The sequence below is a fragment of the Astyanax mexicanus genome, chromosome 5, assembly GCF_023375975.1.
Source record: "Astyanax mexicanus isolate ESR-SI-001 chromosome 5, AstMex3_surface, whole genome shotgun sequence".
In the NCBI taxonomy this organism is placed as follows: domain Eukaryota; kingdom Metazoa; phylum Chordata; class Actinopteri; order Characiformes; family Acestrorhamphidae; genus Astyanax; species Astyanax mexicanus.
The window spans coordinates 29,889,659-29,909,859 of NC_064412.1; the positions used below are offsets into that span (position 1 = coordinate 29,889,659).

General features: G+C 37.4%; 1 protein-coding gene across 1 annotated transcript; it reads right to left on the minus strand.

Moving 5' to 3' along the window:
- Positions 1–7,485: 7,485 nt before the first annotated feature.
- LOC103045972 (importin subunit alpha-1) lies at positions 7,486–20,173 on the minus strand. The gene is made up of 11 exons (XM_007252130.4): positions 20,091–20,173; positions 18,196–18,273; positions 17,655–17,795; positions 16,501–16,589; positions 14,771–15,039; positions 14,383–14,477; positions 11,397–11,660; positions 10,231–10,464; positions 8,996–9,178; positions 8,305–8,454; positions 7,486–7,745 (listed from the first exon to the last, which is right to left on the minus strand). The coding sequence occupies exons 2-11, from the start codon at positions 18,262–18,264 to the stop codon at positions 7,656–7,658; spliced, it is 1,584 nt and encodes a 527-aa protein (XP_007252192.1). The 5' UTR covers positions 18,265–18,273; positions 20,091–20,173; the 3' UTR covers positions 7,486–7,655.
- Positions 20,174–20,201: the final 28 nt, after the last annotated feature.

Here is a 20,201-nt window from a genome sequence, read left to right on the forward strand (position 1 = left end):
TTGAAGATCATGTGAATGATGTGCGCAAAGTTCTGCAGAGGCTCAGACAGCATGGCATCAAACTCAAGCCCAGCAAATGTGACTTATTTAAATCTGAAATACGCTACCTAGGGAGAATTGTTTCTGCAGAAGTTAGTCGAATCGATCCTGCTGACTTTGAAGCTGTAAGAGCACTAAAAGCCATCAAGCCAAAAAATGTTGGACAACTCAGGAAGGTGCTTGGTCTACTGACCTATTATCGACAGTACATTAAAGACTTCTCTAGAATAGCAAGTCCCCTTTATGACTTACTCAAGGCAGATACTAAAGATGGTCCCATTACCTGCAGCAAAAAAAGAACAAAAGCAAAACCAAGAAAAAGCTGTGTAGTGCCTTCTAACCAGCTGATCTCTTGGAATGATCTTCATCAGCAGACCCTTGAACAGTTGATTGACTGTTTACTTAACCCACCTGTTCTAGGCTTCCCAGATTTCACCCAGCCTTTTGTTTTGCATACAGATGCATCACAGCAAGGCCTGGGAGCTGTTTTATATCAAAAGCAGAATGAGAAACTGAGAGTTATAGCCTATGGATCACGCACCTTGACAGCGGCAGAGAAAAACTATAATTTGCATGCAGGTAAATTAGAATTTCTTGCTCTAAAATGGGCCATTAATGAAAAATTCAGGGATTATCTGTACTATTCCCCAACTTTCACTGTGTACAGTGATAATAATCCACTGACCTACGTCCTATCTACTGCAAAACTGAATGCCACAACTTCAAGGTGGGTTGCAGAGTTGGCCGATTTTCACTTCACTATTAAGTATCGGCCTGGGAGGGAGAACAGAGATGCGGATGCTTTGTCCAGAATGCCGCTTGATGTAGAGTCAATGATGAAAGAATGTTCTGAAGATCTGTCTCCTGATGTTGTTATGGCTGCCATTCAGTCTGTTGAGGTCCAAAAGGAGATTGAAGTAAGCTGGTCAACCGCACTGGTGACCCAAACTCCACCAGAACACAGTGCAGTTGGGTCTGTTGTCCCCATACCAAAAGATGAGTTGAGAGAAGCACAAAAATCCGATCCATCCATTAATCCAGTGCTTGAGTTGCAAACCACCAACTCAAACCCTAAAAACATTCAACTCAAAGACAAAATGCCTGTTTCGTGAATGGGACAAACTAACAGTAGATGATGATGGCATTATGTATCGAATCACAGCAACCCGCAAACAACTAGTGCTGCCTGAAGAGTGCTAAGAGTGCTAAAAGAAGAAGGCCAGAGTGCTAAAAGAACTACATAATAACATGGGACATCAGGGTGCTGAACGTACAGTATCACTTGTGCGTGACCGTTTTTTCTGGCCCTATCTGCAATCTGATGTTGAGCACTATGTGACCAGAACCTGTGTCTGCCTGAAACAAAATAAACCCAGCCGTGAGAGCAGAGCTCCTCTCACCAACATTGTGACAACACATCCCTTTGAATTGGTCTCTATTGATTTCCTTCACCTGGATCAATGCAAAGGTGGTTATCAATATATACTTCTGATTGTAGACCACTTTACCCGTTTTGGCCAGGCTTACGCTACAACCTCTAAATCAGGTAAAGTCGCTGCAAATCTCATATTCAATGATTATGATTATGATTATGATTATAAATTTGGGTTCCCAGCCAGAATTCACCATGACCAAGGTGGGGAATTTGAAAATCAGCTCTTCACCCAGTTGAAAAAGCTTGCTGGTGTGTCTGGGTCACGAACTAGCCCCTACCATCCCATGGGAAATGGGCAGGTGGAACGGATGAACAGAACGTTATTACAGATGTTGAAGACCCTAACCGAAACACAGAAGTCAAACTGGAAGGAACATCTGAATAAACTGATGTATGCCTACAATTGTACACGTAGTGAAGTGACGGGATATGCTCCTTTTCATCTCCTTTATGGTAGATCACCTAGACTTCCAGTCGACCTGTTGTTTGGATTGCACTCACAATCAGACCCCGAAGAACTCCGAGACTTTGTTCAGACCTGGAAACAAGGTATGGAAGAGGCTTACACCATTGCAAGGAAAAATATCCAGAAATCAGCTGAAAGGGGTAAGCGATGTTATGACACAAAAGTTAGGAGTTCAGTACTACAGCCTGGAGATTGTGTACTAGTGAAAAACCTCTCACCTAGGGGAGGGCCTGGCAAGCTCCGCAACTACTGGGAGGATAGTATTCAGACAGTGGTTCGGCAAATGGGGTCAGATCTTCCCATCTACGAAGTGAGACCAGAGCAAGGGAAAGGGCATTCCAGAATCCTACAAAGGAACTTGCTCATGCCATGTGACCATCTCCCATTTGAGAAGTTAGATCCAAATTCTACTTCCAAAAAGAAGCAAGAAAGGAGGCCAAAGCCTGTTCCTCAACCCCTGCAAGTGGACACAGATAGTGAAGATGAGAGTGATTACAATTATGTGGTTCCTCAAGCTAACATGAGACAAGAAGACAGACAGCTTCAATCGGATGCAAGAGTTGAACCTACTGATCAAGAAAGGGAAAAAGAGGATGAGATGTTGGAAGATGAGATGCTTACTGTTCCTGATGAGACTCATAGTTATGAAGATGCTGAAGATAATTCTATGGCATTCCATGAATCTCTGGAACATCCAACTGATGAGAAGGATGAAATCCCCTTGATGAGTAGTAAAGCAGAGTCAGCTGATCAAGTCTACCAGCGACCACAAAGAGATAGACACCCGCCAAGGCGAACCACATATGATCAGTTGGGGATTCCCTCATGCTACCAAGTTGAACAAACATGTAGTGGTCAGTCACACTTACAACCAGTACCAACGTACCCTTTTCCAAGACTGATTGCATTCCAGCCACCTTATTACTGGCCCACATACATGTACAAACCCCAACCAGCACAAACATAGTCATGGACAATTTATGGACTGTTCATTCAGGTTATTGCCATGAATAATACAACGACTATGTACTATGGACCATGCCCTCAAGCATTAAGTGGACGTTACTATCATGCAAAAGGAAGTAGGCATGTAATGTTTTTTGTGTGTGAACTGAGGACAGTTAAAATGTCGAGACGACATTTATTTTGCAGGGAAGCATGTGACTAGTTAAAAATAATACATGATTTGTTGCATAGTACTTTAAAAACAGAATGTTAAAAACAATTATCTGTGGTAAAAGCTGAGCTAAAAAAATATTAAGAATTAATTTACAAATTCATGTATGAAAAGAGTAAAAACTATGGTGAAATCATGCTGAAGAAAAAAAAGGTATTTACAAAAACAAAAGAATTTATAAACATTAAGTCTAGCTGTTTTATAAATTGGAAATCAGCTAATAGTACTTGCTAGAGTGATTTGTGATTGTGTGGCTATGCCTTGATTCAGACAGTAGGGGGCGACCACAGCGTTTTCCTCATTCTAGATAAAACTATCACTGAGGAAACAGCACTGTTTACTGTGGTCTTTTTCACTCCCTATATTCAGGTAAGAAACCAACAAAATAGGGTTTTATATTGTCTATAATGCCACTGGAAAGTCATATGAAGTCAACAGCATAAGCTTAATGGTTATAAATACAAGTTAACTCAGTAAATAGTTGATGTATTTTTGGAAAGTTCCAGAGCAGACTTGCTGAGTGAGCTAGTGTGTAATGGCCATAGCTAGCATTGTTTTAGGACCACATAAGAAAAGATATATGTCAAATGTGGATGAAATTCCAGTAGAAAATATATATTTTTATGGTTAGAGTGTGTTTATACATTTTCAAATGTGATTTATGTGTATCTTTGAGTTTGTTAGTAAAGTAGGTCACCGCGGCCATTTTAAAATGCTTTTGTTTATATAAAATGTGCGTGCTTAGTTAGATAAATGTGACCAGTACTAGTCTATGTAATTCATCTGTTTTAAAAACAAAGTAGTTAATTTATACATAATAGAGAATCTCTCAGATGTGTTGTTCATTTTGTTAGAAAACTGTTAAAGAGATAATGTGAGTTATGGCTTGAGATATATTTAGAGAAGAGAAAAAGTATACATATACCTAGTGGAAAATTGAGTTTGAGTTTGAATATTTCATTCTATATTTTTGTGTTGTCAGAAAAGGAATTTCTATGTTTTTTATTATTATCTCACTGTTCTTAAGTTGTAGCTATTGCAGTGACACTGGGCGCTGGAAATCATTCATGTATTGAAATGTGTCTTAATTCTATTTCTCTGTAAAAAGACTGAATTGAAGAGAATGTAAACAAGCCTTGTTTTATAATATATTTTTGTGAAATTCTAGATAAAACTATCACTGAGGAAACAGCACTGTTTACTGTGGTCTTTTTCACTCCCTATATTCAGGGGCATAACACTTACACACTGCTTTTGGATAACTTTATGCCACTCCTGGTGCAAAAACAGTTCAGCTTGTTTTGATGGCTGTTTTTTTTTTAATTTGGTGTAATTTGAAACTCATCATTTTAAGTGGTCCCTTATTTTTTTCCAGAGCTATAGATTAAGCATAGGCTGGTCTTGGGCTACACAGCAGTTTAACTCTTTCAGACCTGAATTATGTTCCAAAGATGAAAAAAATATTAGAACGTTTTTGTTTGTACTATCCTAATATAAAATCTACATAAACGTAAATCAAATTAACTAAAATGTTCATTCCTAAACATGATAAAAAAGTGTTCTAAATCACAAAGAATTAGAAATAAGTATTGTATTATTATTTTGTCTCATTTGTTCTGTAGTGCTGACATGCCCTAATGTCTGAGCGTCTGATTTTTTTTTCCAGTGCAGTGGGCGGAGCTAAGCTACTGTTTAATTGGCTGGTTTATGATCTTTTCTGATGCACAACAGATCTCAATTAGTGTTCTGTGCAAACAAACAAAAAAGACTTTATGTTTGGGACTTTATGTTTGGTTTTAAGGGGCAATGTATCAATTTCACACAAACACTGTGTGTTTTCTAACAAATATCAAGGATGTTAAAAAAACATTATGGATTATATTTTTTTAGTAGTAAATGCTAAAATTATCAGGATGTGTCATCAGATATTTAGGAAACGTGTAAAGTTCAAGCACTTTCATATCTCATCAGCCGAGCTCCAGCAAGTATTTTATTACTGGAACTGTGGGGTACTGCATGGAAATCTGTGTGGGTGTTGGCCTCTGACACCCCCCTGAGGTTGCCAGGTTTAAAAACACAACAGCAGCCATAGAAGCTGCAAAGCAAACCTTGGCTGCTAAACAGCCTAAAAAGCATTTGTCGAAAAAGCTCAATGACCAAAGATGGAATAAAACTAGCTATTATTTGTTTGTGTAGGTTCAGTGTCCTCAGCTTGGCAACCCAAGGGAGTTTTACGTCTGTGGAGGGGAGGAGTGGGGATAAAATTGTACACACTTACTCTCATTTCCTACTGATTGCTCCTTTAACCTTTACTTTAAATCACTTTTTTGTACATTTTGTTTGTTGTGTGTTTGTGTTAGGTGAATGGGGGATGGTTTGCCATGTCTGCAATGCTGCATGTAGCAGAAGCCACAGTCCATCTTCGCCCACACAAATATGGTAAATGTGGTTGTCTTGTCTAATATCATGAGCCAAAATCTTTAAATATATATATATATATATATATTAGGGGTGTCACGATTCTCTAAATCCTCGATTCGATTTCATTTTCGATTTGAGGGTCACGATTCGATTCGATTCTCGATTTTCTTGTTTTTTTTTTCTTGTTATTATTTTATGCCTCATAAAATTTAAATAATATATTTATTATTATTATTATTATTATTATAAATATTATAAATATTATTATTATTATTATTATTTATTAAGATATATATGGTAATGCCATCTAGTGACTTTTTTTGGTAGCAACAGTGTGCACTATTAAAACAAGCAGTTTATCAGAGCTGTGTGTGGATGGCTGGTGAAACTGCTCATTACATGAAGCTGCAGTTCTTCATCCAACCACTAGCAGCAGCAGCACCCCGCTCTCTTCACTCAGTCACTACTTCAGTACAGCCCAGCCACGGGCTACAGAGCTCAGCCAGTCCGTTTTTACTGTTTCTGTAAACAAATAAAGGTTTTAACCCCACTAACCGGATAATACAGCTCACTACAGTTCATCTTTCAGCCCAAGCAGCTAACAGCAGCAGGTTACAGCCGACACGGAGTCACTGCTCGGATTACATTATAAACAGGTCAGTTAGCGCGCTGCTAACCTCAGGATGTTTATAACTATGGAGTTTAGTGGACACACCACGGCCGCCAGGTAAGTCTTTTAAAGGCTACTGAAGACTATTAAAGGCTATTAGAGGTTATTGAAAGCATTATTGGGGGGCAGAAATCAGTACAGGCTGGTTAGATAAGTGATGTTTATTAACGTCATTAAAACAGATTTTGTCAGGTATTGTCTTATAAATATTTACACATAACTTATATCTCTCCTGAAAAGCTTTTATTTTAGTCAGAAACACGCTTGTGTTTACTTTATCTGAGAGAAAGATGTTTTTTTAATTCAATGGAAAGCAACAGGTGTAGTCAATTATAAGTTTAAGATTTTTAATCCACCTCACTGTGATCTATAGTCAGTGTTCTCAAGTCACACTGACACGCATTTCAGCGAGTTCACACGCTCTCACCTGCGCGCACCCACCCCTCCGTTAGATACAGATACAAAACCTGCGCGCCCAACCCCCGCCCCCCCTCCCCCGTTGGACAGATAAAAACAGTGATCACACTCCCGCCGACTGTGCTCATGCAGCGGCTCTCTATTTAAATGAATAGGATGCGCTGTGTTGGTGCCGCGCCATTTGCGTAGCGCGCTGCGCTATTTGCGTAGCGCGCGCGGGAGGGATCGTCGATCCTCTTTTTGACTTCGATACTCGAGATCGTGACCTCATTTCGATTCGATTTCGATAAAATATCGAGATCGTGACACCCCTAATATATATATATATATATATATATATATATATATATATATAGAGAGAGATTAAACTTAAAAATTAGAAAAACAATTAAAGGACATGGGTTTCAGATAGAAATAAAGCCTAGCCCTCCAGCATTGGGCTCTGGAGCAGTGTAGCTGCATTCTATGAAGTGACAACAGACCATCATCCAGTGGGGTTAAGGTGCCAGAACTGATCATCCAACATCAGTACCTGACTTCTATCATGGCTGATTGCATTTCCACAAAGCAATGTAGTATAAAGCCAGAAAAGCTAAAGCTGTTGCTGCAGCAAATAGGAAAAATTCTCTATAAATACACTTGAATTCTGAAGAAATTCAGTCTGAGCTTGGGTCTGCATATGACATCATTATGCTGGATTCAATAAAGTTCAAGAAATTAAGCCTAAAACAGTATTTTAAGAAGCATACCTGCATGACTAAATACAAATATATTATGTATTTTTCATATCAAAATGATTTAATTGTTATTTTCAAAATTCTGACCAAACAAAACACAAAAAAGTGAGCCACATCCATATCTTTCATATTAATTTGTTTATTTACAAGGTGTCGAGTACTTGTCAAACTGCAAAAAAGAGCCTGAGTGTTTATGTACATAGATGAAATATCTTTTTTTAAAAATCCATATAAAAAGTAATAATATTAATAAAATGAGCAGACAGGGATGACCAGGGTAGTGAAGGAGTGTTTCAGAAATTGAAAGTGCTTTGGTTATCTGCAATCTGGAAGGCATAGCCGTCAGTGGTTGCTTCAGGAACGACAGATTCGTCCTCCTCTTCCTAAGATAAGAAGATAAGAAAAAAGAAGCAAAAAGGTGAGACAGTACAACATTAACACATTTCTAATTCCTAGATAAAACAGTCTTATGGCCAAACTAATTGTGACTCTTAGACTCTGTATCTAGACCTAACAACAGGTATTAGGCCTTATTAACAGCTATCTGTATGTATATATATATATATATATATATATATATATATATATATATATATATATATATTTTTTTTTTTTAGAAGTAGGTTTTCTATAAAACTCCATCAGCACCCAGAAAATCTCTCCACCTACACAGGAATGCCAAAAACAACTTGAAAACGCTTTATAATTTCAGCCTAGCAGATGTCACTTCTGATCACCACAGGGTTTGATGTCAAATTCTGCAAGAAGCTAGCATTACAGTCAAAGTAGACCTAAATACAACATATATTCAGCATCCTTACAAAGATGTTCTGTTCATTAATTTGTAATAAATAAAAAGAAAGATTATTGTAGCTCAGCAGTGTTAGGAAGAAAAAAGAAAAATACATAGAATTTTAATCTTTTAAATAATTGTTCACTCACCTCCCCTGAGAAGTACTTCTCTATCAGGTTAAGTGCTGCTTTGTAGACCATTTCATTCTCATGTGTTTGTAGAGCCTCGATGTTGTCAAGTCCTCCACACTCCTCCACCATTAGACACAACTTTTCTGTCTCACCCATCTTATCTGCAGCCTATACGTCAAAACAGCCAGTGATAGTGAGTACAGGCCTGCTTTCATTATAGAAAGACTATGCTTAGAACAGATTTTGGCAGGTTTGACAGACTTGATACATTAAAGATGGCTAGAAAGAACGAGCCAAGATGTTCTACTACTTCATGCTGAACTACTGGTTTTCCTAAATGTTTAAATTTTCTAGCAATAGTAGTTGTAGTTGTTGGGGGAAGCTCTAGCAAAGGTGGCATCTTAGTCACAGGGCTCTATAGTACATCTTACTCTTTACATTTAAATTTAAATTTTACATTTAGGGTATTTAGCAGATGCCCTTATCCAGAGCGACTTACAATAGTGCTTCATTGTTTACTTCAAAATATCCATAGCTAGTTTGTAGAGACTAGGATCAAGAGATACACCAAGCTTTGATAAGCTTTAATTTAGAACCCTAGGAGATTTTTTTCCCTCTTATAGCTTACATATGCAAAGCATTTTAGTAATGTTAAGTAAGTAATTTAAATCCTTATAAAATAATGTACTGGTGTTCATTACTAGCATACCATGAATATGTTCAAGACTGCATCCAAGATGACCAAGACAGTCTTGCTGTCCTTGACGAAAAGCAGGTCGAGGAGGGGGGCAAGCACTCCGGACTGGACCAGATACGCCACCTGCTGGACAGTCCCTCCGCTGGTATAGTTTGTGATGGCCCAGACAGCCTCCTTTTGGGTCTTAAAATCTCCCTGTAAAACCAGACAAAACCAGACAATCTTCAAAACTGGGCTAAATCTGGCATTATTTAGTTAGACAACATATGCTCAGGAAATACTTAGATCACAATAGATTTTGAGGTACTTAGTAATGAGGGAGTAATTCAATACAAAACTTCTGTGGTTAGCACTGTGGTCAAAATACAGAAGAAAAACTGAAAGCTCTGAGACCAGCTCTCTCAGTTCTCAATTAACTTTATTTCTGCCTCTCTAGATTTCTCTCATGCTTCACATAGAATTATGTTCTTAAAATGTAACAACATTGGGAGTGTGTATAACAATGGGATTAATATAACATACCTATAATATAACCTAATGTATTGGCAGTTTATGTAACGCTAATGACTGCAAAGTTATTAACTGCTTTTAACCCTCAGTGTCAAATTTGATATATAAACACTACAAGGCATATTTTTGTCCAAAGCAATAAAGTGTACATGTGGGTCATGAATAAATCTATGTATATGTGAAAGAATATGTAAAGAAGTATATTTGACAGCATATAATCAATATTATGTTTGTAAATGGACTAAAACAATGTTTTTCATTCGTTGCCTTAGGGCAATGTTATGCAAATAACTAGAACACAAGCATGTTTTGGATACTTCCTTGCACTAAAACACATAATTCAAATGAGCTGTTTATATTTGACAAATCCACTCCCAAAATTTCAAAAAATATATTTGTTTATATATTTCCTGCAAAAATATATAATTTATGCCATTGAGGGTTAACTATTTTGACAGAAGGACTGATGAAGTTTTAGCAGCAGCTTTTAACTTGTGGAATATTGATAAGGAAACTGAGGAATATTTGTAATGATAGACATAAGGGTATGCTGTAACATGAGATATTGGTATTGGTGTACTGAGCTATGACTAGGGTATGACTGTAGTACACTAGTATCAATATCTCACATTATAGCACAATTTCTTGTGTACTATTGCTTAAATAAATTACATTAACTTGCTTTAGGTTAAATTATAAATTTCAACCTCATTTTAAAAAGCCTGTTGAAGTCTTACCTGCTGCAGAACCTCCACCAGTATGGGAACTAGTCCTGCTGAGATCACCTCCTGGATTTGCGAGTCCCTCCCGGCTGTAATGTTGGAAAGAGCCCATGCTGCCTCCTTCTGGATGTTGTTTTTAGGGTGGCATAACAATGTGGGAAACACTGCCAGTGCCCCAGCATTCAGAACCTTCTGAGTCTGTTCATCTGTGCCAGTTACGATATTACCGATAGCCCGCAGAGATGGAGTCTGAAGAATGAAATTCAGACACTGTGATGTAAGCAGTTATTTACAGTGGTATGATGTGAATAATTATGTAAAAAAAATAAAAAAAATAAATATATATATATATATATATATATATATATATATATATATATATATATATATATATATATATATATATAAATAAATAAATTGTTTTTACTATTTATTTACCCTCCTGTTTAATCAGTAATGTTGAAGATGGTAAAACGGTGACAAATTTAGAAAAAAATCTTGCATGTATCCCTCCATCAACATGTTTCTCAATACTTCTTTAAAACTATGGCAAAGCAGTTTCTCAGGCATCAGGCCATTCACAATTACTTAATTTACATCTCAACTGTTAATTGTGCAGAAATAATGAAATAAAATAATCTGATATTCCCCTTTAAATATTTCCCAACAGCCAATCTTGGTCAGCTGACAAAAAGTCAGTCTGTTTAGTTAATTGATTACAGCTACAAATCTATCACCAAAAGTCAGGGGATATCTGTTTGTAAATTGGTCAAAAAGCACAACCTTAGTAACACCCACATCTGTATAAGTGAGTGAGGTCTAATAGTGGATGCTAAATGAACAGGACATTGCATTTTCAAGTTTCTAATCAGCAGTGTCTTGTGTTTACTGGGAATATATCAGAATACACAGTGGACAGTGCAGTGGGTGGTCATTATTGTGACCGGCGCTGTCTGGCCAGAATTGTCCGTGCTGACAGATAAGTGACTCCCAAAGGAAATGGCAGAAATAACAGGACATTATAATATTTTCTGTCCCATGATGTTTGGCTTGTCAGGTTATATAAATAAATTTAGACATAGAAAATGTATTTTTGTAGCTAATTTTAGAGAAGACACTGTTGTTTTTGTTATACACACAGAGACACACAAAGACTCTGTGATTCAGCTCGAGAGACTCACCACAATAGTAATGTCTCCGCAGGCCAGCAGCTGCACCAGCCGGGGCACAATGTCAGCCTGAACAACCACCTCAATGCGCTCATTAGGGCCGTCAGTCAGGTAGGACACAGCCCAGCATGTGTCTGCCAGAACCTCTGGGTCTTCATGGTGAAGGAGCAGCAGCAGCGCCGGCAGCATCTGCTGCACCGCTAGCAGGGGAGGAGCAGGGTTTTTATTCCGGCAGAGGTTAGACAGAGTCCAGGTGACATTCCTTAGGTAGGCAGGCTGCGTCAGAGCAATGGTACAGGGGAGAGAAGAGGCTAGTTAAAGCCTGGGAGCTTGTTTCTAGTATGAGCAATGAACCAACAAAAGCAATATTGCCCCCTGGATTTCTGGTAAAACTCACATGCATCATATGAACTATGAAGTGGATGGGATGATTTGCAGCAAAAACTGAATGAAAACTGTATTGTACAGAGTATTTGATTATTGTTTATTGTAATATTTTACCAATCTATAGCGCATTGGTCAATTGCGTATCTCGCAGCTGGCGTGTCGTTTTTGGTATTGTGAGGGTGCAAAAAATACGCCTTACGCAGCTTAAAATGTGTAAAACGCATGTACTAATCCTCTTAATTAATTATGGGTGTGTTTTGGGTGTAATGTGCAATAAACCAATTAGTGTGTCAGTTGCCATTCCCTTTAAGAGGCAGCTGGCCTCTTCGTATCTTAACAGCGCAGCACTTTTGAGCATCTCAGCAGAGGATACTGACCTGTGTGTTCTAGCTGAGAAGGTACACCAGCAGCTCATCTAAGGGAACAGCAATGTTATTTTGTTCTTTACACTGTTTATTATTGAGGTAAAAATCGGGTTTGCGCAGTGCAGTGCATCCGTGTGAGCGTTTAGGGAGCGGAGGTGTACACACGCTAGGGCTGGCCCGAATAGCGTTTTTTGAGCTCCGGATATTCGGCACTGATTCGAAGCGAATATTCGAATATTCGTTTTAAAAAAAAGAGGTAAAAAAAAAAAAAAAAAAAGGAAATCACGGCCCCTTTAATCCACTGAAAAATGTTCAATTTGCTCTGACCGACGAGACATATTCACCCCGGATTTTTGGTGTTTTTATCCCGGATTTTTGTGTTTTCACCCCATATTTTTTCTGTGTTTTTAGCCCAGATTTCTTTGTGTTTTCATCCCGGAATTTCTGCTGCCCTACACCGCGGCTTATCCGCTGCGTAAGCAGGCTAGGAGGCTGCTGCACGGTTTCTCCGCTGCGCAAGCCAGCCCAGTAAATTGCTGTTTGTGTTTTCACACTTAGGCTATTTGCTTAAAAAAACAAACAAAAAAAATGTTTGTTCAGGAAGTATTTTATATTCTTAAACATTGTTAATTATATTAGAGGACAGTCATTGTAAACTGTACTTGGTCTATTTCGGTTAAAGGATTGTGCAGGGCATATTACTGATTTTGTATTTTTGCACTTGGGCTATAAGCTCAATATTAAATATTTCGTTTGTTTAGAAATTATTTTATATTTTTAAACCATGTTAAATTATATTAGAGTAGAGGAAAGTCATTGTTAATGACGTTATTGTACTTGGTCTATTTCGGTTTAAGGATTGTGCAGGGCATAGCCGTATTACTGATTTTGTATTTTTGGGCTATAAGCTCAATATTAAATATTTCGTTTGCTTAGAAATTATTTTATATTTTTAAACCATTTTAAATTATATTAGATAAGAGGAAATTCGTTCAGACATCATTTTTGTAGGCCAGGCTTTTGTAACCGATTTAGCCCCTACTGTTGCCACATTACCCCTTACGTTTTATTATATAAATCAGTTTCGTTTTTTTATCATGTATAATAGAGGTCTGCGCGAGACTGATTTTTAAACCCACTCTTCCACGCTCCCGCGTTTCTGTCTCGTTACCGCTCCGCAAAAAAATTGCTTCTTTTAATCCCGCGCCCGCCCGCCACATACACATTTCTGCCGCTCCCGCCCCACGTTCCTAATATAAATTAAATAAACTACATTTAATGCTTCAAATTTACTTATATATTTATTAAAACAGCAGCGCTGAATAGTGCGGTCCCGTTCCTTACCCCAGTCCAAACACCATCGGTGTGTGCGTGTGTGTGTCGGTCCATCCTGCGCGTTGAGAGTTTTCTTTAGGTTTTTTTTTTTTTTACAATTATTACAGTTTTCTTAACTATTTATTAATTTGCTCCCGTATCGTCTGGATTAAACTCCCGCTCCAGCCAATAACAGTTCAGTTCTGTCCCGCGCGGAAGATATTCTGACGGGACCCGCGAGAACAGAAGTGGTTAGACTGAGGTGGAACTCTGGAAAGGAGAAAAAAAACGAATATCCGAATACCAAAATTAAAAACCGAATATCTACTCAACGAACGAATATCCGAATACCCGAATATTCGGGTCCAGCCCTAACACACGCAGAGAGCACACAGAGCTCATGGCGCTCCTGAGTTGGCTGACTGTTGTCATGGTTTTAATCAGTCAGTGGCGCACCTATATTTCCTGCCATCATGGCAGAAACATGCCGGATATTTACCTGAACACACGTCACTTCCAGACCACCACGCCAATGGCCTTAAATATATTCGTAAACGCTGATGCTATATTAACGACGCGGGTGCAAGGCGTGAAAATAGACTGTTGATGGGGTGTAAGAAAGCAACAAGCATCGCGACGTGCCTTGTGCAGGGTGATTTTACTGAGATATTATTGTAAAGAGAGTAAATTCTGTAATTTAATTGGTTTGGTAACACCTGCAATAAAAAAAACACACATTATACCCAGGCTGCAAAACTGTTTCTACAACAACAATGAAAGAAACTCAGAATACACCTAATGGAACATACATATCAGTCATTCCTAAAAAAAAAAAAAAACTAAACCTAAACACAACTGCTTCTAATAAGCAAACTGTCTGACTGCAGGGTGGGGTTACATATCGACATACAGAACATGAATTGGACACTTACAGTGTACATTGACAGGTTGGGAACAGACAGTAGTGCAAGCAGGGGCTCAATGGCTCCATGTTTGATGACTTTGTCCCTGTAGGTGGAGCCGTCGCCTGCAAAGGACAAACAGAAACACAGAAATAAAAGTACTTGTTTAAAAGTCTTTAACACAAGCACTGGGAGATACAAGTTAGTGCCATGGTAAAATTTGACATTATAAAGAAGACATCATAGATTTCTGGACTAGTGATGAATTATTACTCACTCTGTTCCACTCTCATCACTAATAAATCTACCAACAAATTCAATAGGGAACTACAAAACTAAACTAAAATTTTTATAATTCCATTTCAATAGCACAGCCAAACAACATTAATAACTGTAAAAATTCTTCACATTGCCTCACCTGCAATATTCCCCAGTGCCCAGATAGCTTGCTCGCTGACGTGAGGATGAGGAGAGGCGATGAGACTAATAAACGCCGGAATAGCGCCCGCCTCCACCACAGCTCTGGTCTGGTCAGAAGTTCCAGATGCGATGTTGGTCAGAGCCCAAGCTGCCTCAAACTGGATTGGGGGACATTGAAACAGCGCCAGGAAATTCACCAACTTGGAGATCAGACCTGCTTCAACGATGGAGTCGATGGGTGGATGCTTTTCTCTGGACAGTAACTTCCTGTGAATGTTGAAAATATATTACATTAAAAAGATTACATATATTATATTAAATATATTACAGATAAACCTACAATCGAATATAGAATATAGAAGAAGGTTTAGCATTTAGACACAACCCTTTGTACTGTCAGCAGAAACAGGCACCCATGAAGTACCTCTAATACAGATTTTCTATATTATGTAACTGTTTATTATCAACAGCTGCTGTAGTCACATTGGTGTACTCAGCATCCTGCATGTGACCTAACATGCAAACCACATGTGTACTGATATCCAGATAAACACACACTGTATGACTAGTGTTTGCAATCTGCTTTCACTTTTCCCTTATTCAAATCTGCCACAATCAGGCCAGTTATCAGGTTCATCAGGTCTGAAGAGAATAAACAGTCTGAGGCACAGCTCTGACTATATTTCTTCACTACCTCAGTCCCTGAGAATTTATATTAAATTGCTTTTAACAGACAGCCTTCTTCTAAAAGATTGCAAGCTCTCAAGTTGACTGTATTCTGAACTTATACCTGTACTCTTTGTAATCATAGAGTGGAAAACTCTGCCCAAAATGTGTGCTTCCACTGGCTCCATAATGACAGTGCTTGGACCCTAAGGATTGCCACTTTCAATGTAAAAGATGCTCAACTCTCACTGCAGTTATGACTGTCCACAGAAATCAGCATATTCTTCAACAGTTTTGGATAAAAAAAATAACTATTTTCGGTACCACTTTAAAATAAGTCTCCTTCATAAAGGGTTCATAAAAGGTTTATAAAGGAGTTTATTATGTTATTAATTAGGTTATAAATCATTAATAAGCAGTTACAACACATAAATCGTAAGGGCAACAGCGGCCTGTCATGTACCAAGTATTGATTCCACATTCACTAATACTGATAAATCTTAGATCTTACTAGATGCTTATCTTAATTTGTCTTTACCATCATTTATCATTAACATTTATTTTAATAACTATATTAATTCAACTATAATAACATATTAAATGACTAAAATGACTTTCTATATTATTTTATAAGATATGTTAAAAAGTAATTGTCACTGTTGTTCTTTCTATTCATGTGTTGTAAGAGAGTATTACTATATGTCTTTAAAGGATTTACAACTTAATTTATAACCATTAATAAACTCCTTTATTAACTACTACTTATAATCTTTTTATAAAGGAGCCTTATTTTGAAGTATTTTCTGTCCATTTTTGTTAACAACAACAATCACACAAATTAAAGCTACATAAGAAAGTTTATAATGCTTTAAAAGTGAGAGATTGTGTAATTTGACACCTGATGTCTGCGATGGGGCACATGTGCACAGTGTAAAAACGATGCTAAATCGATACATTGTGCAGCCCTACTTCAAAGCCTTTAATGTAATAGTGCAGTGTGTTGGCACGGGCAGGAGGACGCTGAATGAGCAGTAATGAGCTTACAGGTGCCCTGTTACTCACCTTGCTGCTTGTGTGGCCTGCAACTGATGATCCAGGCTTTGGCTATTTACACCGCACACAATCTCCTCCACACTCCAGTGCTGAGAGGACTGCGAGGACAGGAAAGGATCATTAGCACACAGGTCAGATCTCTACCATAGCAAGTAAAACCGACCAGTATTAAAACACTCTGTCATCTTTGCTTTTTATATTAAGTCTATATATATAAATATCAGCCATTAACCATAAACCACATTACAGTACAACATACACATACACTCACAGCGTCATAATTTCTGTACAGCTTACACCTAAGATAACACATATACACATTATACGTAAGTTCTTTACGATTTTACACTACATGTTAGAACATTTCTGTGAGTAGTATGTGACTTAATTCAGCCACACGGGATAATCTGTCAGGGCAGGAAGTGATGTTGGATAATTAATTCTGCCATTCTTCTGCCACAGGTGTCAAGTAAATCTACCTAAGTAGGAATTTTGGTTATCTATACTTCGCGATTACATATACTATACAATTATTAACTTCTACTCCTTACATTTTTACACAATGATCTGTACTTTCTACTTCTCACATTTTAAAATTAGCCTTGTTACTGCTATTTAATTTTAGGTTGGTTTCATTACAGCTTGTCATCGTAAAAAAAACATGTCCAGATAAATCGAGTAAATCTGATTATGGTTATATGATGCATATAAACATATACCATTTCAACACCCTATTAGTTTATATGCAATACATCACATCATGTCACACTCCAGCAAGGACATACCAGACGTATGTAGCCTAGTATGAAGATGATTTAGGATTCTTTAATATATTTGCATTGTATTAAATGCATTCATTTTGGGCATAAATGCAGCTGAAACAGGGAGTCTAGTGCATCCGACTTTTTTGTTATTATGGCTTTGATTCCCATTACATTACTTTTACTTTTATACTTTAAGTAGTTTTGAAAGCAGTAATTTTACTCTTGTACTTGAGTAAAAAGCTTGAGTTAATATTTCAGCTTCTGCAGAAGGCCACTATTTCTCATCCACTAGACAAACAGCATATGGGTCTGTGTAACAAAGGTTGAACACAAATTTGTTGTGTACTGGATAGAGCTGCAGAGATGCTCCTCAAAAAAGCTGAATCATCATAACTTTACCTGTGCATTGTGGTTCTGCTCATAAAAAGGTGAAGAGGCATCATCTGGGAAACAGCTGACGTTTCTCCTCTTTAAAATCTGGTCATCTTTCTTAGCTTTCCGAAGTTCAACACTGACCTCGATTCTTCTTCTCCTTAATTCCTAAACAATTAAAACAAAACAAAAAAGTACAGTGAGTCTAAAACATAAAGACAGCTTAATAATAGTAAAAAATTAAGCAGAGGATATTTTATAACTCCTAATGTGGTGGTTGATGATTGGTGTAAACAGGCAACATCTCTTTCAAATCTTATCAGTTATAAACAGTTTGTGGGCTGGGCTGGTTCCAGGTGGGCATGGGCTCTGAGTGATTTAATTTTATACATGTTGTACATGGTACCCAGAACAGCCTACTGGTTCCATCCCTATAATTGACGTTCAAATGTGTGGGGCCAACATTTCTGGTTTCTTGTGGGCTTTCCACACAGACCCCTCATGAGAATATGATATAAATCAGAAAACTATAATAAAATACGAAAAACTAAGACAAATTTTGACTCACATTTGCATCTTTTCCTTTATTTTTGAATTGATTTAAACGGGCAACACTGTCGTTCGAGCCAGAAGACATTTTCTTTTTCTGAAAAAAAAAAATTAAGAAAACAACTAGTTATAACAACATATACATTTACATTACAACAACAGGAACTATTTTGTTATTTCTGGGATGTTTTATTGGTCCATTCATTGTGAAATTGTGACACAATATAAAAAACAACTGGTAGATATCAACCATCAAAACAAGAAAGTAATGCATGGTTTAAAAAATAAACAGGAAAATAAGTATATGGTGGTAATCAATACAAAATAAAAAAACGTAACTAGGCTATAGCCCTATCCGGACGGGATGAGTTTTCTCAGGGGCTCATCTGTGAACAATATTTCACACTTTTTTAGGCTTTCTCGGTCACATGATATCGTGTTCGGTAGCTCCTCCATTTCCAGCTTTTGTCCAAGCCCAAAGTGTAATTATGTTGCATAGCAGAGGACAAACAGCTATTTTATTAAATGCGACGTGACGAAATTTAAAGACATATGTACGGACGGGACTAAAATTACCGGAGGACCACTCAGAGAAAAACAGTAGGTAATTCAGCCTGTAATTTTCTAAGAGGAGGTCTACAAAAACATGTACATGGTCATTCCGGACGGGAATAAAATCACAGAAAAGCCCCCATAAAAGAGAAAATGACCCTAGGACCCCCTGAGAAACTAATCCCGTCTGGATAGGGCTAAGCTAACCTAGCTATTTTGAATGTAAAAAGGTTAGACCACTTTACACAACTACATACCTAGGTAGCTTCCCTGATAGCAAAGAAGGATAAATAAACGGTGAGTGTTTGGTTGCATTACATCTTTTTAAGGTTTATGAAAAAAATTATATTCACAGTTAGGATAAAGGTGTTTCCCTCAAACAATAATATTAATGATTATTAATTATTTCATTTCTAATTTGTTTGATTATTTTGTAGGGACAGTGCTTATTAATTAATAGAGAATAAATTCAGTAAATGAACCAAAGTTAGCCCTAGGGCCTACGTTTCACCTGTAGTCCCTGGCCAGTTCTTAAAAATGGCCTAAAATATTTTTTGTTAATAAAATGTATAACAAAATTTCACATTCAAACAATACAAAAGAGACAGTTATCTAACAAACACAATATACAAAAAATTAAATCACAATTTACGACAACACTAAGCTACCACACAACATTTGGAAGAAATTTCTACACAGAAATTATTTCTACACAGTCAAAGCTTTCTACACGGTACGGGCTATTGGAACACAAGATCAGAATACAAACACGACACTAATAGTTAGCTAGGTTAATTACATTTTTAACACAAGTAAAGTTTAACACGAACCATACATAAAAAAACATAACGTTGAATAAAGTTGAATCAACGTAAAAGTAATGAGCACAAATAAATCAACTGAAGTGTTGTTTTAAGTGCATCAGAGATGGGTAATAATGTAATTAGCATGCAGTCTGGGTAGCTAACTAGAGTAACAACAACCCAGTTAGATCAGCTAACATAGCTAGGTTAGCTGACAAGACAGCATAACGTAATAACTAAGTAATGACATTTAATTAAATGATTATTACACAAAAATCCATAAATTTAAAACTAACTACGTGTTTAAACACTGCCAGATCATGAACGTTAGCTAACCTACATAAATCCAGAGAGATTTCCGGCCATGTGGCCCAGATGAAAAATTAAATACGGATTAAACCCTCCAAACAGACCAACACGAAAATAATCCAACTAACAAACAACCCCACACAAAGCTACGACCCTGTTCACACGTGATTTCACACTTACAGCACTTCTAACACCAAAAAAACTAATAAAAATACAGAATCAATGTTGTGAGAGGGACCGGCGTGCTTACCCGCGTACCGCTTCCTTCTGTCTGGACTCCAGCGACGTACGGGAAAGTAGAATGACGGAGAGTCCACTCTCGACACTGATTGGTCGAATATGAGTCACGTTGAAGGTCATT